Here is a 15,241-nt window from a genome sequence, read left to right as displayed (position 1 = left end):
AATCTCGAGCGATCAAGTCAATCCACAATAATCTTCTTCTCAAGTTCCTCAAAGTTTTCGAAGAAGCTGTCGAACAGATTGACGGCATGTTCAACATCATGCGCACCGCCAGTCTCGCGGATGCTGTGCATGCTGAGCTGAGGGTTACCTAGATCAAGAGTGCGAGCGCCCATCGCTGCTGACAGCATGGGACCGATGGTGCTACCACAGGAAGAGTCATTGCGGACGACAAAGAGCTGGAGCGGGACACCTTCTTTGGCCGACTTTGGATTGTAAGACGCCGCTTTCGCGCGCCGAGCTGCCTCCTGAAGCAAGACGATACCTGGTGAGTTGGTGGCGTACCGGGCATTGGCATTGATCTTGATGACAGTGCCCTTGTTCATCTCTGGCCTATGTTGGGACTCGTACTTGGCCGGGTAGTTGGGGTGCACCGAGTGGGCCATGTCGGCGGAGATCAAGAACGATGTGGCCAGCGTTTGCTCGTAAGCGGTAGCAGTATCCGCTTCAACCTTCTCAAAAGACTTGTCCGAGTTGCTGTCAGAGGCGGGTAGGACTGACAGGCGGCGGATTACAGCAGGCAACAGGTTTGAGTCGGCTCCCTGTGCAGTCTGGGAGCCAATTTCTTCATGGTCGAAGCATGCGATGAGTCGGATGGTCGAGTCGTTCTCTAATGCGGATGATGCAGAAAGACTCTTGATGATACCCTCGACGCTGCAGTAGGTCATCATGAGGTTGTCCAGTCGCGGAGAGAAAATGAGCTCATTGTTCAGGCCACCAATGACCGACTTCTGTGTGTCGTACAGAACCATCTCAAAGTCTACTATGTCACTTGGCTCGGCGCCGGCCTCCTCGGCGATGATGTCGATGATGTAGGGGTGGTGCCTTGCAGTTGGGGCAGCGAGTGGGCCCTCGGTCTCTGTGTCCTTGCTATCCTCCTTGGTCTCATCGGTCTTACCCTGGCGGTTCAACTCTGCAGCGACCAGGCCAGCAATAGGAAATAGCTGTGTCTCTTTGTTGAACTGGAAGTTCTCCTGGCGGTCCAAATGGATGGCTAGAGTGGGTATCCGCAAGATTGGCCTCTCAACCTTGACCAGGCGCTGCTCAATGTTGCCATCCTTTGTTCGTACCATAGCACGACCTGCGATACTGAGGTCGCGATCGAACCAGGTGTGCCAGAGACCACCGCCATATGTCTCACAGGCTACTTGAATGAAGCCGTCGCCTGTTCGCTTAGACACAGGCTTGATGCGTAGGCATGGAGAGTCGGTATGGGCGCCAATCATGGCGATGGGGTTGCCGGCCTTCCATTTGTTGCCGATAGCGAAAGCGACGATGGAGGATGTGTTACGGGTGAGGTAGTACTTGCCTCCGGGCTGGAGGGTGGGTGCCCATGAGTCGCGCTCCTGGTCGGAGTTAGTTACTGTCGAAACTGACAAGAATGGAAGTGAATGCGTACTTTGATTTGCTTGAAGCCGGCCTTCTCTAACCTTTCTTTTGCTGACTTGACAGCGTGGAATGCTGTTGGGGGTCAGTATGTACGAGAATGACGACAGCATGCGACATACGTGTAGGCGAAGCATTGACGAAGGAGAGGAAGTCCTCGGCAGCTTTAAGAGAGGGCTTAGTCGACATGGTCCGGATATGCGACGAGATGAAGGTCGAATGTGATACAGCAAGGGGTGAGGTCGGTGCGCAATGCAGTAGTGTAATTCGCAGCTTGGATGATGGCAGCATTAAGGATTGGACACAACGTCTACCAGCTGAGCGCGGGCGGTGTGGGGTATCGATTGAGAGGCGGTTGAGCACCTGGCGAGAGCAAGCGCTAGGCTCCACCGGGCGGCGATGCGCGGCGCTGATTGGACAAGGCGTCTCCAACGCGTCGAGAGGAAAGGGAACATCAAAACATGGCGACATGGCAGCCACGACGTGACGGGCACTTGCCTCGCGCGTCGCGGCGACTCCTCACACTTCACTCGCGACTTGATCTAGATGATAAATGCAACCCCGACTTCACCTTCACCTGTATTCAGCTTAAACTGGCCCGCGTCTGGCCCATTACTATCCACTCTCGCTACGTGCGCGCCCGCCTGTCTCTCGTTGCTCCCCCAGCACCCTGCGGCTGTCTAGCATACAAGCTCCGACCCGCAACCACAACAAGGTCACCGCCGCCCACCCCGCCCGTTGCGCGCCCACCACCAACACCACGGCTACCCTTCCCACCACTATCGTGACTCGATGCGCACCGAAATTGAATAAAAGGCATATCTATTGTTGGCACTGTTGTGCGCCGCGACGACCTGTCATTGGTTAAGAGGAGGGCAAACGACTTAGGGGCTATCAATCATCACAATACCACGACTCGACGTCACCGCGCCATTCAACTCATTGTTCTCACCTTTACCTTCGTTCCAGGCGACCATTGTCCAGCCGCCTAGGATAACACTGCGACCTGCCATCTGTCATCGCCTACACCCCGCCACGACGACATCACTTTCTTTGGTACCATGGTCCATACACGCAGCAACAGCAAGGCACAGCCCGGCGCATTCTTCTCCGCACCGCCGGGCGACTTGGGGAAGCCAGTTGCTACGAATGCGCAACTCGACGACGATATTGCAACCCCGACGCTGATATCACCACCCGAGTCAAAGACGCCTCCAACCGCCTCCCACAAGCGTAACCAGATCTTCCCCTCGAACCCGCTCGACCGGAGCTCAGAACCCATAGATGCTGCCGCTTTGACCAAGGCACTTGGTCACATTGAGCAGGCTGGCCGAGTTAGGGAGCGGACGCCTACAGCAAGCCCAAGCCGAAAGCGCCCGCGCATATACGGCGACAGGTGAGATGGGCATACTCAGTCACATCGAAACCACCATGCTGACTTGTCTTCAGATTCATCCCAAATCGCGCAGGCCAAGATCTGCAGGCAAGCTTCAATCTCCTCCATGATGAGGCATCACCCGCAACGCCGTCCAAGGCCAGGCGTACTCCACACCATGAACTGCATTTCCAGAAGAGTGAGCACCCACAGTCGACTACTATACACCTACTGACTTTTTGCAGCTGAAGAGGCCAACCGCACATACTCCGCCGTACTCCGCCAAGAGATGTTTGAGGGCTCCGTGCCTCAAGCCTTTCCCCAGAGTTTGTCTCCGACCGACAGTGCCAACATGCGAGGCGCAGGACGCTCACACACTCCCCCAGCCAGGACTGCAGCTACATTACCGCCGCCTTCAGGGACGCCGTCAACCCCGCACAAAAACCTTTTCTCATACTCGGGCCAGCCAACTCCGTCACGGACACCTTCAAGTCGGCACGGCATCCTTAATCTCAACGCCCGCTCAGATCTATACAGCCTATCACCAATCAAATACAGCAGCCAGCGCATGCTTCTCAGTCCCCAACGTCAAGCCCGTGCCGTCTCCAAGGTGCCATACAAGGTTTTGGATGCACCGGATCTCGCTGATGACTTCTACCTCAACCTCGTCGACTGGGGTAGCCAAAACACCCTTGGAGTAGGCCTCGGCTCATGTGTCTACATGTGGAACTCGAGTAGTGGCCGCGTCACCAAGCTTTGCGAACTACAAGACGATTCCGTCACAAGTGTCAACTGGATACAGCGTGTAAGTGTGGCCATTTTTTTTTAAATACCGTCCATGCTAATGTCTTCCAGGGATCACACATTGCAGTTGGTACGAATCGAGGTCAAGTACAAATCTGGGACGCACAGACTCAGCGACGTCTCCGTACCATGACAGGTCATACTGCTAGGGTCGGCGCCCTTGCATGGAACGAACACATCCTCACTTCTGGATCAAGAGATCGCACAATCTACCATCGCGACGTCCGACAGCCAGAGCAATGGCTTCGAAAGCTTGTCGGTCACAAGCAAGAAGTCTGTGGTCTCAAATGGAACCAAGAGGATGGACAACTCGCCTCTGGAGGCAACGACAACAAGCTCATGGTGTGGGAGAAACTCAACGCCGAGCCCACTTTTAAGTGGAGTGAACATCAGGCTGCCGTCAAGGCCATTGCTTGGAGCCCTCACCAGCGTGGTCTCCTTGCTAGCGGTGGTGGTACCGCAGACCGAACCATCAAGTTCTGGAATACCCTCGTCAACTCCAACGGTCCATCGGCATCAGCCCTGGCATCGGCCTCAGCCGCCGCCTCAGCTGCGTCAACAGCAAACATCCCCTTATCGCCCACCGCACCAGCCAACCTCATCAACAGTCTTGACACCGGAAGCCAAGTTTGCAACCTAGCATGGTCGAAAAATAGCAACGAAATCGTCTCCACACATGGCTACAGTCAGAACCAAATCATTGTCTGGAAATACCCAAGCATGCAACAAGTCGTCTCGTTGACAGGCCATACCTACCGTGTCCTCTACTTGGCTATGAGTCCAGACGGCCAGGTCATCGTCACAGGTGCTGGCGATGAGACTCTGCGATTCTGGAATGCGTTCAAGAAGAAGGAGCGCACTGGGGGTCTCAGCAGTATGGACAGTTGGGGCGTCATTCGCTGATGACTTGTTTCTGTTCTGCAACCAGGCTTCTACGAAAGTGTACTATAGGACTGATTCCGCGGTTTCCTCGCATGTTCGGTCCATGTTACTTCCTTTCTTGCAACGACTTCAGCGGCATTTTCTTGTATGGTTATGATCAATACCTGGGCTTTATCTTATCATGGGCATGGGTGGTGTTTTGGGCGTTCTGAGCAGCAAGATACCACGGGATGCTCTTATCGACGGCGTTGGGGGGCGCAAAATCAGCCTGCCATATATGCTTCGTTTTGAGCATGAGGTGTAGAGAGTTCTGGGTATGAGCCTGGAGAAGGAATTATCTCAGAGGTCTATGGCCTACCTTTATTCTCATCTTTCATCTACTCGTTGAGAACTGCTTCAGAGCGGCGGTTCTTCTATGCATTTGCTTTGGCGACCCACATATCTTGGGTTGCGGGCTGGCGTTTGGGGATCATAAGGAGGATGACCCGGTTGGATACTATATGTCTTAGGGTTATCCTTGGATAGGCCGAGGCTTTTACGACTACAAGTGTACATTATTAGCTTACATACCACGTTAATCAAGCGCGGAACTTTCAATCATCTTCTTTCTTCTCGGTGAATACAAAATGATTGAAGACTATGAGCATCCGGCCATACGAAACGCCTTAACGACCAAGGGCTGCATGTTCGTTGCGAGATGAGCGAAGTCTATTTCAATCATGGGAGAGTGGTGTGGGGGTATTGTGAAATGGCATGGGAATAGATGTGTTGATTGGGGGTGCATCCTGAAGTATAATTGGTAATGCTGACAGGCAGCCAATAGAACGTGTAGTAGAGTATCAAAGTACTATATCGACATCAAAAAAAGCTGTTCCTCGAACATGGCAAAAGCCACCAAATCATCCACCACTAAGAGCGGCCACGCTCCACACGCCAGTGACACCCTACCCAACCTTCATGACCATGCGCTATCCCATGCACCCAAACTCCATTCCATCACTGCTGCTCACTCCCTACTACTCCTCCATCTTCTCTCCGCCAGCCCCACCAACAACCCCCGCATTCCCATCCCCCAAATGCTTCAACAGCCAACTCCTCTTGAAATACGTATTCGGATGCACAATAGTATCCAAATCACTCCCACTCCAGCTCCCATCCTGCTTCACCTTGTTAATCTCCTTTTTGTGACTCCATTCACATACGCGATTGCACGCAACATGGTACCGCTGCTTGCCCACGTCCTCCTTGACCACTTTGAGCACATCACGGTCATTTACACCAACGCGCTGAAGCATCGAGAGCAAGTTGTCCGGCGTGAAGGTGCGGTAAGGACATCCGTGAGACTGTCCCGGACCGGGTAGCGGCTCCGTGAGGAGTTTTTGACACGAGTAAGGGGTGTAGCCGCGTCCGCGCCTGTTTGCGTCGCCGCCCACGTCGCCGTAGGAATGTCGGATGTTGTATTTGTATTCTTTTTGAAACTTCTCGTCTGTCATCAGTTTGAAGGAGCGCCGCCAGAAGACGAGACATTCATCTAGACTCAGGCCGATGCCTTTGAGGAACAGGGTGTATTGGAGCCGGCCAAAGTGCTTCAGGTGCGATTGGTCGCGCAGTGTCATGTGTAAGTTGCGCATGCACAGGGGGAAGTTTTGGGATAGGGTGTCGATGGAAGTAGCGGTTATGGTGCTGAGGCCTGAGATGTTGGCGTCGGCGGTGGTGTATGCGGCGTCGGGGGCGGTGAAGGATTGAGAGAGGTGGGCGAGTATGGGAGCAAGGCGATCGTCTTCGTCGAGGCGAGGGAGGGCGCGTGCTGTTAGCTAGATAGTTGTTAGTGACCTTGTTTTGGGGGTATAGGGATGGCGGTGTGGTTACCTCAAGTGCTTCATCGAGCTTCTTGGTGAACTCGGCGACTACTAGACTCATCTGTTCTCGCTGCGGGACATATGCCATTCCTCGTTTCAGCAAGACCTTTCTTTGCGACACGAGTTCGGGGACGCGCTCCCAGTCCACCTTGAACCATTCCTGGTCCTCGCCCTTCTTGATGCCACTCGCAGCATGCAAATCCTCTCTCAGCTCCCTCTTCTCGTCTTCCCTGACCTCTTCCCACTCCAGATTCAGGCTCCTTACAAACTCCTGCCTCTCTCGTAAATCGTCATCCTTGAACCGTAGTGTGAACAGCATAGTCTCCAATCTCGAAAACCGCCGTCGCAAGTCCTCGGTCGAGGAAAAAGCTAGGCGCAGGATGAAGTGTGAATAGTGGTCTCTCCGCCTCTCCTCCTGTAGTTTCTGACTTCGCGATGAATCTGATCGCAGCGGGAGGTACTTTTCCAATATGCTCTTCATGTATTCGGCCGTCTCCTCTGGGCTCTTGTTTCGGAAACTGCAGGCTTCTAGTTCGGAGAGGACTGTTTCGGACATCGTCAGTGAATCCTCAGGACTGCATAGCCAACAGACTGACCCTTCAATCTGTCAATGGCCCAGGTCTCAAACTCGTCCAAGGTGATTTCTGCCGTGGGTGGTAAGACGTAGAAGTTGAGCCTGTGTTCATATTTCTGCTGTTCAAAGTCCGCTTTGGCGAATTGGCGTCTCTTGGGGTCGACCTGCGCGCGGCGCTTAGGGTCTACGCGGGAGTAGTCGTGGCGGATCATGGTGTTGTAGATATGCTGCGTATTTCTGCGGCGGCGTTGACGTTGCGGAGGTTGATCATGTTAAAGTGGCAGGCGCGTTCGCGTGGACGCGCAAAACACGCTAGCCAAATGTAGCCAACGCGCGACTCGCGTGTCCTATTGGCTCACCATGAGCATTGTGTCTTGCATGTGACAGCGGTAAAACAAGTGTACATAATCTTGGTAGCTTGCTCTAAGGTTCCCCATATTGTATAGACGGTCTGGTCAATGTCCTAATCTCGTATCGACCTTTGGCAGCCAAGCTTCATCAAAGACAACGCGCCATACAAACGAATGGATTACTCTAAGCCCTATTTTCTTCACGTCTTGAAGATATCAATTGGAAACGCATCAGCAATCGCCTGGTAACCCGCGACATTTGGATGTAACCCATCACCCCCATTGTACTTCGGATCCAACTGCTCGGTATTCGCCTTATTCGCGACCATGCCCGCAATATCAACCGCAAAATCATAGTTCCCACTCTCCAGAATCCACTTGTTCACCCTTTTCCTCGTCTTCTCCCTCTCAGCACCCTGATAGCTGTTTCCCGCAAAAGGCGTAATCGTCCCACCGATCGTGGTGTAACCAGCTTTCTTCGCATCAGCAGCGATCTGCTTGAACGCTGCGATGAGGCGATCACCGATGGAGGTTTGCGTGGCGGCATTATTAGCACCGCCCCCGATATCGTTGACGCCCTCAAAGACCATCACCCATTTGACGCCGGGCTGATCGATGGCGTCGCGCTTGTAGCGAGTTAGCAGAGGTGGGCCCAGACCGCCGCTCAAGACTGTGTTGCCGCCTGCAGCTTGGTTGCAAACGGCGACGTTGGTGTGGTTGGAAGATTGGAGTCGGGCGAGTACGAGGTCGGGCCAGCGATTGTTCTTGTTGTCATCTGAACCACGTCCATCGGTGATGCTGTCGCCAAGGACCATCAAAGAGTTGGTGTTGGTTGGTACGTAGGCTTGAACGGCGCTGACGAAGTACCTGTAGTCCAGTTAGTATGCCACTCTTTACATATATTACATTATTGACATACCAGTGCACACTGGAAGTTCCAGAGAAAGTCGTAGCATTGACCTTGTTTCCACTCACAAACCAACTAGTCGTCCTACTGCCTGGATGACCAGTGATACTGCTTCCGCTCTGCCCCTGCTGACTGTACAAGCTCACTGTGAGCATGCTCTGCGGCTTGACTTCGAAAGTAATTTCGTCGCTGGTAACAACCTGGCCCTTGGGCACAGTAAAGCTGCTTTTTCCACCAACAGTGATGGCAGCCAGTGGCGAGGCTTGAATGCCACTAACACCCGCCGCATCACCTGCTGGAAGCCCAACGGAACCTGCGGTGATGGGGAGATCAGACCCACCGAAGGTGTTGGAAATCGTGATCTTGATCTTCGGGGCGCCGACAGACATGTGGAGGGTCTGGCGGAGTGTCGCATCTCGGAGAACACCTCCGGAACTCTATGATCATGTTAGAATTGCGAAGATGTATTTAGAATAGTGTGGGAGTTTGCCATACGAATTGCGCTGGCGGCATGTTGCTCGCTTCTACCAATTGCGGCATGCTGGTCCAGGTGTTGATCCAATGCGACGCATCTTGTCGCTTCTCGACAGCTTCAATCGCACGCCCATTGACCGTCGGCGATACCAGAGAAAGCGTCGCTAAAGCGACAGAAAGAAGTGACGTATAAAACATCGGGACGTAGAACGGGAACACTAGCGACGTGAGTAACAAGGAAACATCGTGGCAATCGACTGGCTTTTGACCACTTGATTTGGCATTTCGAAACAAGCTTTTGCTCGGTCACATTGCGTACTGCAATTTATCTCCAATTTCAGTAGAGGCGGCTGCTTTGTCAATGCGACAACCGCAAATGATGTGGGGAGGCAGCTCTCGAGCGAGCGGGCGTTTGGAAGTAATTAATTCCGCAGGGTATAGGATGATCGTGTTATAGCCACTGCCTTTTGTCCTTGGGAGAATAGCCGGGGGCTTAGACCAACTTGAGACCCTGTCAAGCGTTGTTCCACGAATGAGTACTTGCATATCTTCAAAGATGCTCTTGAACGACAATAATGTATATGATAAACTCATAATTTCAACATTGCATAGCATAGCGCTCTTCTAGAAGGTAGACATTGGGAGCGAGTAAAACTTGATCTCAAATGCGTTAGTCCTACACGGCGCGCTTTGATGGCCCGCCCTTCATGCCTGCTTCGGTTCTCAAAGTAGTACTTGAATACTGATGTTAGGGAGCTAGCGCAACAGCAACGCGTCCTTGTTCACGTGTGTGCTTTGGAAAATTCACAATGTTCGAACAGAGTAATGGCGGAGATGACGTCATTTTCATGTTTCTGGGCTGGTCAGCTATCGAGTACAGCATCATTGGGTCAAAGAAAAGGCTTCGTGTGCGATGTAGAGTATGAGAGCACAATGAGATGAAGACGAGTCGAAACCGTCGAAGGACCATCGCAGCTGACCGTATGAGGTTGAGACGCGCACGTTCCACCGCTCTCCCATCGTTACCGTCGTTCCCTCGCTTCGCGCTCTTCTTTGTCCATCAAACCTCCAAATGATGTCTAGGCGAGAATGATCTCGGTTCAGGTTCCACAGCGTCTGAATCCTTGATCTTTGTGTAGCTGCTCTGGAACCATCTTAACGTTGTGAAGCCGGGGAATATGCAGCGGGTAGAGGCTAAAGAACTTCGGCTTCGTGCTGGTGGTCACTAGAGCACATCGCGTAAGTGCACTCCAAAAGAATACCTATATCGCTATGCTGAGCATATCCTAAGTATACAATCAGCGGCTAATTCAGTCATCGTGCACGAGCGCCTCCACACGCCTATGCCACAGACTGGACATCTGCCGAACTGCTGGTCAAGCTTGCGCAATCTCTGCAGGAAACATGTTCCATGTATAATGCAACCACAATCCGGCAGCAAAGCAAGTCGTTCTCGTGCATGCTGAAAATGCTGAACGCACAGCTGGTATTGCTCAGCACGTGCAAGGTTCATAGGGGAAGCTGCTACAGCATGGCGAAGAAGACACTCCGCTTGGTAGGGCAGTAAGTATGTCGCGGTATGGGGATTCTACTCAAAGGGTGAGCTCAATCTTGCGGTCTTACGCGCGCAAGTGAACGTACCACTGATAGTTTGTTCGTGCCGGAATCTGGAGTGCTTGGCTTCCAACTCCGATGCTGTGTCCCACTCCCGTCCCTCGAGCTTCTTCAGCATTGCAGTGTGTCGTCGGCGTACAGGTGTAGCCGGGAGTTTCACCGGCGATCTACGATCTGTGAGTCCTGCAACCGGAGTCTGATTTCCTTCATTGGGGTCGAAACATGGAAGTTCGACTGGCAAACTACGAGCGGGAAGCTCTGCCACTGAAATTTGGCTCGCCATATCTCCATACTTCTCATAGTGGAGGCGGTCTCGGTACCACAGACCATTGTCGAATGGCAGAGATTCACGGCTGGTTGTGGTACCATGACCATTCTCTTCGTATCCTCCATCCTCTTCGGGACATCCATTTTCTTCGTGGATACCAAGAGCATCCCCATGCACCGGGACACTCTTCATCGACCCAGATTCGGGATTTGGGAGGTCGGCATTGTCGCCATAGCTACCAGGTACGACCCCCGTTACTTGAACCTCAGGGTAGTCTGAGATCTCCAAATCTGGAAAACGTTTGAGCAGCGCATGAACGGCTTTTTCTTCGTACACTGAGCACACACAACAGGTAGTGAGAGCTAAAACGGTAAGCCAGTCTCGTGTGCGCAACGGATTAAACACATGCGTATTCACAGCTGTACCTGCCTCGTCTTGGAACTGGGACGAGGAGGCAGACGAAGAAGCACGCTGCGTCAGGTTCAGTGCTACTGAAGGACTTGCTGACCTTGACGGTGGAATGGTGCCCATGGGTGTGCTGTAAGGCGATTCTGCACCGGGTCGAGCCTTCAAAAACGATGGATGAGCGGGCTGCCACGCCAGAGGAAGCATCTCTGGCTCAGATTCTGGTGTTGCTTCTTGTATCGAGGCATGACCATGATGGTCTGGCAGGACCGAAGCTTTACACTCGGCTTTGTTCCGCACTTCCACCTCTGGCGATATTGTTGGTCGATGCTTCTTCTTGGTGTCTTTGAACGTCCTCTGGTGATCAGGCTGGTCTTGTACAATGGATAAGTACGGAGGAGGTGAGCTGTAGTCGAAGGATTTCCACTGCTTCTTCGTAGCCGTGAGCTCGCCGCTGTATGCGCAGAAGAACTCCGCGCATCGCTCGATGATCTCGGGATGCCGAGGTGTGCCATAGTCATGACTCCTTGACTGTAAGCAGCGACAGACAACGTCCTTGTCTCGATTGGCATAATGAAACTCGTCAGCGTAGACGCCTTCCATCTCCCACTTAGCATCTTGCCATTCGTGATAATCTTCCAAGTCGGCAATGGCGCATGATTGAAGGTTATGGCGTTCTAGATACAGCGTAAGATCTGCACTCAGATGCCTCGATTCGAAAGCCACGCAGGATGTTCGCACGGAATGCCGCCTAGGGCTCGTACATCGGCAGACATATGTACGGCCCTTGCCAACGTAGTGCAGGATACGTTCGTGTGGTGCCAGGGATGAGGCTGATCGATGAGATGACCCTTTCGATCCGCGAATCTTGACATCCCCGGTGCGCTTACTACGCACGAAGACGTGATCGAGAGTGTTCCTCGATAGTGATCGCATCTCGACTCGAGGATCTATGTGTGCGTGAGGACAGGTCAATCAGAAAGCTGTCTCGATTAGTGAAGACCCAAGAAATATGGACATAGGAGTTTGATCATCTCTCGCGACCACTTGTGACTCGAATGTCTGTGCAACTTTCCCAGGCTAAGGGAGGCAAATTAGACACTCCTTCTGTGACCTTGTGCACGGAGCAAGACAAGGGATGACGTACTTGTTGAGATACGATTTCGAAACCGATATTGAGCTAGGCACGCACAATGCATTTCATCGCAGCCACTGTTCAGTCGCGTTGTGTGAGAGATGTATAACTATCTTAGACGATATGCCTTTCATGACTTCACAATGTCGGCACTTCAGGTTCAACGCTCTCGCTTGCGGTGGATGCAGAATGCACACAGTGACTCACAGTCCGCGAGTCTGGAAATAGGATCCGTCGAGTACTGTTTATGATAGCGACAACTTCACTACCAGACTATCTCCAGAACACGAGAGCACTATCAAACTTCCTGCTCTCTATGTCTCCTGGAGATTCGTTTCATCACCATCATCAAACAGTCCATCCAGGTCTGAACCGTCTGGGTCAGTGTTCTCTTCCGTATCGGCTGGCCCTTGTGCATCAAGCGGCAGTGATTCCTTGGTCTTCTCTACAAACGCTGCCTCATCGTCCGCAATGCTAGATGGTTCGGGACGCTTCAAGACAATCTTCTGGTCCTGTGAAAGCTGCAAAAACTCGACCTGAGAAAGCCTTGCTGCCCACCACTCCTTGAAGCGTGGCCACTTAGGCCATTTCTTACCCTGCTCTAAATGCAGACAGTTATCGAATTCTTGCTTGTCTCGTATGTTGATCCGTGCAATATTCCAATCAGATACGAGTTGCGCAACAACTACGTCAGGAGATAGTTTAGGTGCTGTCGCTTCGTACTGGCGGTGTAAGTTTAGTGTCGAAACAGATGAAGATTCAGACGTCGCATCTTCTTCGAGTAGTTCCTGCTGCAAACCTAGTTGCGTGTTCTTCCCCTGGCTTACCTTTGCTGTGTTGTCCATCAGCCTTTTCTGTTTCTGCTTCTTATCCTCGTTACCAATTCGCTCCGCTTCTACTTCTCCATTCCCTGATTCTGTTTCTGCTCGCTGTCTTTCTGCAGCGATATGAGCTCTTTTTAACGCCTGATTCTGATGTGTTGGCCAGGTCATATGACTCCGATGCAGATCGCCGTTCTCGATCAGGCGCTCAACTTGTGACTTCCACGTACTGATACTCCTATAGATCGCTTGCTTCATTTTTTGCTCATCCAGCCCATTTTTGCAGCAAGGCCACTTCCTTCCAAAACGGTGCATGCATTGGTATATACCCTCTCCGTTTGGAGTGAAATCGCTGATTTTGTCGAAAGGATACGATGGAACCGCGATCTTATCCAAAGGATGCTTGATCATGTCTGGCTTATGTAGCCTTTCTGGCAGTATCGACGGTATATCAGAATGAGATATCGGGCTCTGAAACTTTTCTGTGGTGTTGTTCCTTGTAGCCGGCTGCTCCGCTACGGGCACTGACTCAGAAGGAGGCACCTGTGGCGTTTCATTGTCCAAAGTCACACCGACAAGTGGCGCACCGCGAGCCTCCATCTTCGATCGCTTGAACGTATCAATCATCGCCTGGTTGACAGGGGTCTCGATGGCTTGCTCTTCCACTTTCTGGTCCCAACACCGCCGTCTGTGCGTATCGACAATCTGTTGGAAAGATCCCACCCACTCTTTCTCTTTCCACAGCAAAAATGCTTGAAAATTCAGAATCCACGCCCAACGTCTTTGGAACTCTTCGCTAGCCTGGTCATAGGTGATCATCTCATGTGCTTCCTCGGTCATCATACGGTACGCGCTATAGCGTAACAAAGGCGAAAGGGAGCGCAGAAACCACACCTCAGTGGGAATCAGATCATGATTGATGCCAGCGGAACTTCCTAGAGCGCCTTGTTCAGTGGGAATACCAGGAACGACTTCGATAGTATGACCTTGGAGGTCTGCTTCCGCTCTAAAAAGCCATATGTTTTGCCTAGTGTAAACATCTTGCCAAGCTGCTTGTTCAGCCGATGTGGAAGCCGTAACATCTTGGCCATAGCCTGCTGCAGTTAGGGCTAAGATAAGCCTTTCCTCTATTGGCTGTTCATGGACTTGAGGGTTTATAGCGATCGAAGAGTCCAAAGGGTAATATTGTCCTTGATCAGGCGGAACATGAGGCACAGATAGTCCTAGCACACTCATAGGTAGTTCGTCCGAATGGTATTGATGCGGATAGCTTGCATAGTCGTAGCTCCGCTGAGAAGCTGGCGGAGGCAGGAAGGGTACTGTGAGGCCGTGCTGTTCATTCAAATCTCTGTATGTACGGGCTGGAGCATACAAATTATAATGTGAAACTTCATGGCCTACAGCAATCTCGTTGATATCTGGTAGACGTGTATCGGATCTCTCTGGATGTGCAGACTGAACTGGAAATAGCGACGACGATGATTGTGGAGTGGTCTCTGATAACTCGCCAGAGTAGTTGTTGTTGACATCACTGGTAGCTTCAGTGAGCGTCTGGAATTCAGTCCGACATTGTCTCTTCGGGAAGTCCTTTATATCCTCTTCGCAGGTGCGTTTTGAGGCGCGCAAGGTAGCTGGGGATGTTGGTGGCAGCCATGCCATTGCACAGAAGTTGTACAGGCACTTGAGGTGATCGTACAGATTGTGCAGTTGATCTCCCCTTGATTTTACTTGGTATCACGATGAAGAGGTTCTCGGGACAGGTTGTGGTTGAGAATGCAGAGGGTTGTGCCTACGACGAAGGGTTGAAATCATCGTAAACTTCAACTTGCTAGTCTTTCATTCACTCTATGTTGTGCCGCTTGAGTCAGAAGAACGGTAGCTAAGTACAGTCCACTCGCGCTCTTACGCAAACTTGGCTTCACTTCCGCTTCTAACCTAAGTTTAACTACCGCGCTAGAGATCTAGGAAGTCCCAGCTGTACTATCGAAGTCTACTACAAACAGAGCTTTGACTTTCATGTAGAGGGCGATATATACAATCTTCCTTAAGATAATAGTACTTATTTTTATCTATTAAGAGTCTAAACTCTAATACTCTTATAAGTATATTGCTATTCAATTATAGTGTAAGAGGCTACGCCAGTGAGTCGTATAACAGACGCTAGGAAGGGAGGAACCTTTCTCTGTACACTCTTAGCGCAAGTAGCGTACAAACGCTTTGCGCTATAAGAAGAGAAAAGTACTATTACTTCTTTCTTTTTCTATCTTTCTTCTTCTGTATATAGGACAAATGCATACTCGTTAGCAGGCTTCTTTCCGCCTATAACAAAT

At 51.7% G+C, this 15,241-nt stretch overlaps 6 protein-coding genes across 6 annotated transcripts; 1 reads left to right on the top strand and 5 right to left on the bottom strand.

Annotated features, from left to right (window-relative positions):
- Positions 1 to 17: 17 nt before the first annotated feature.
- Positions 18 to 1,632, bottom strand: AA0111_g12016 (Aspartyl aminopeptidase; the record flags this gene model as incomplete). Its single annotated transcript, XM_028645948.1, has 3 exons — positions 18 to 1,403; positions 1,457 to 1,518; positions 1,566 to 1,632. The coding sequence occupies 3 exons, from the start codon at positions 1,630 to 1,632 to the stop codon at positions 18 to 20; spliced, it is 1,515 nt and encodes a 504-aa protein (XP_028500374.1).
- An 872-nt stretch (positions 1,633 to 2,504) lies between these two features.
- Positions 2,505 to 4,525, top strand: AA0111_g12015 (Protein FIZZY-RELATED 2; the record flags this gene model as incomplete). The annotated part of the gene is made up of 4 exons (XM_028645947.1): positions 2,505 to 2,839; positions 2,893 to 3,017; positions 3,064 to 3,623; positions 3,674 to 4,525. The coding sequence occupies 4 exons, from the start codon at positions 2,505 to 2,507 to the stop codon at positions 4,523 to 4,525; spliced, it is 1,872 nt and encodes a 623-aa protein (XP_028500375.1).
- Positions 4,526 to 5,520: 995 nt separating this feature from the next.
- Positions 5,521 to 7,149, bottom strand: AA0111_g12014 (putative DNA primase large subunit; the record flags this gene model as incomplete). Its single annotated transcript, XM_028645946.1, has 3 exons — positions 5,521 to 6,318; positions 6,374 to 6,906; positions 6,960 to 7,149. The coding sequence occupies 3 exons, from the start codon at positions 7,147 to 7,149 to the stop codon at positions 5,521 to 5,523; spliced, it is 1,521 nt and encodes a 506-aa protein (XP_028500376.1).
- A 338-nt stretch (positions 7,150 to 7,487) lies between these two features.
- AA0111_g12013 (hypothetical protein) lies at positions 7,488 to 8,707 on the bottom strand (the record flags this gene model as incomplete). The annotated part of the gene is made up of 3 exons (XM_028645945.1): positions 7,488 to 8,154; positions 8,207 to 8,631; positions 8,690 to 8,707. The coding sequence occupies 3 exons, from the start codon at positions 8,705 to 8,707 to the stop codon at positions 7,488 to 7,490; spliced, it is 1,110 nt and encodes a 369-aa protein (XP_028500370.1).
- A 1,549-nt stretch (positions 8,708 to 10,256) lies between these two features.
- Positions 10,257 to 11,891, bottom strand: AA0111_g12012 (hypothetical protein; the record flags this gene model as incomplete). The annotated part of the gene is made up of 1 exon (XM_028645944.1): positions 10,257 to 11,891. One exon carries the CDS (start codon positions 11,889 to 11,891, stop codon positions 10,257 to 10,259), a length of 1,635 nt encoding a protein of 544 aa, XP_028500371.1.
- Positions 11,892 to 12,404: 513 nt separating this feature from the next.
- On the bottom strand, positions 12,405 to 14,570 carry AA0111_g12011 (hypothetical protein; the record flags this gene model as incomplete). The annotated part of the gene is made up of 1 exon (XM_028645943.1): positions 12,405 to 14,570. One exon carries the CDS (start codon positions 14,568 to 14,570, stop codon positions 12,405 to 12,407), a length of 2,166 nt encoding a protein of 721 aa, XP_028500372.1.
- Between the last annotated feature and the right edge of the window lie 671 nt (positions 14,571 to 15,241).

Source organism: Alternaria arborescens (genome assembly GCF_004154835.1).
Source record: "Alternaria arborescens strain FERA 675 chromosome Unknown contig_64, whole genome shotgun sequence".
Taxonomy (NCBI): domain Eukaryota; kingdom Fungi; phylum Ascomycota; class Dothideomycetes; order Pleosporales; family Pleosporaceae; genus Alternaria; species Alternaria arborescens.
The sequence above is the reverse complement of the archived record's forward strand: the minus strand, read 5'-3'. Positions and strand labels throughout refer to the sequence as shown.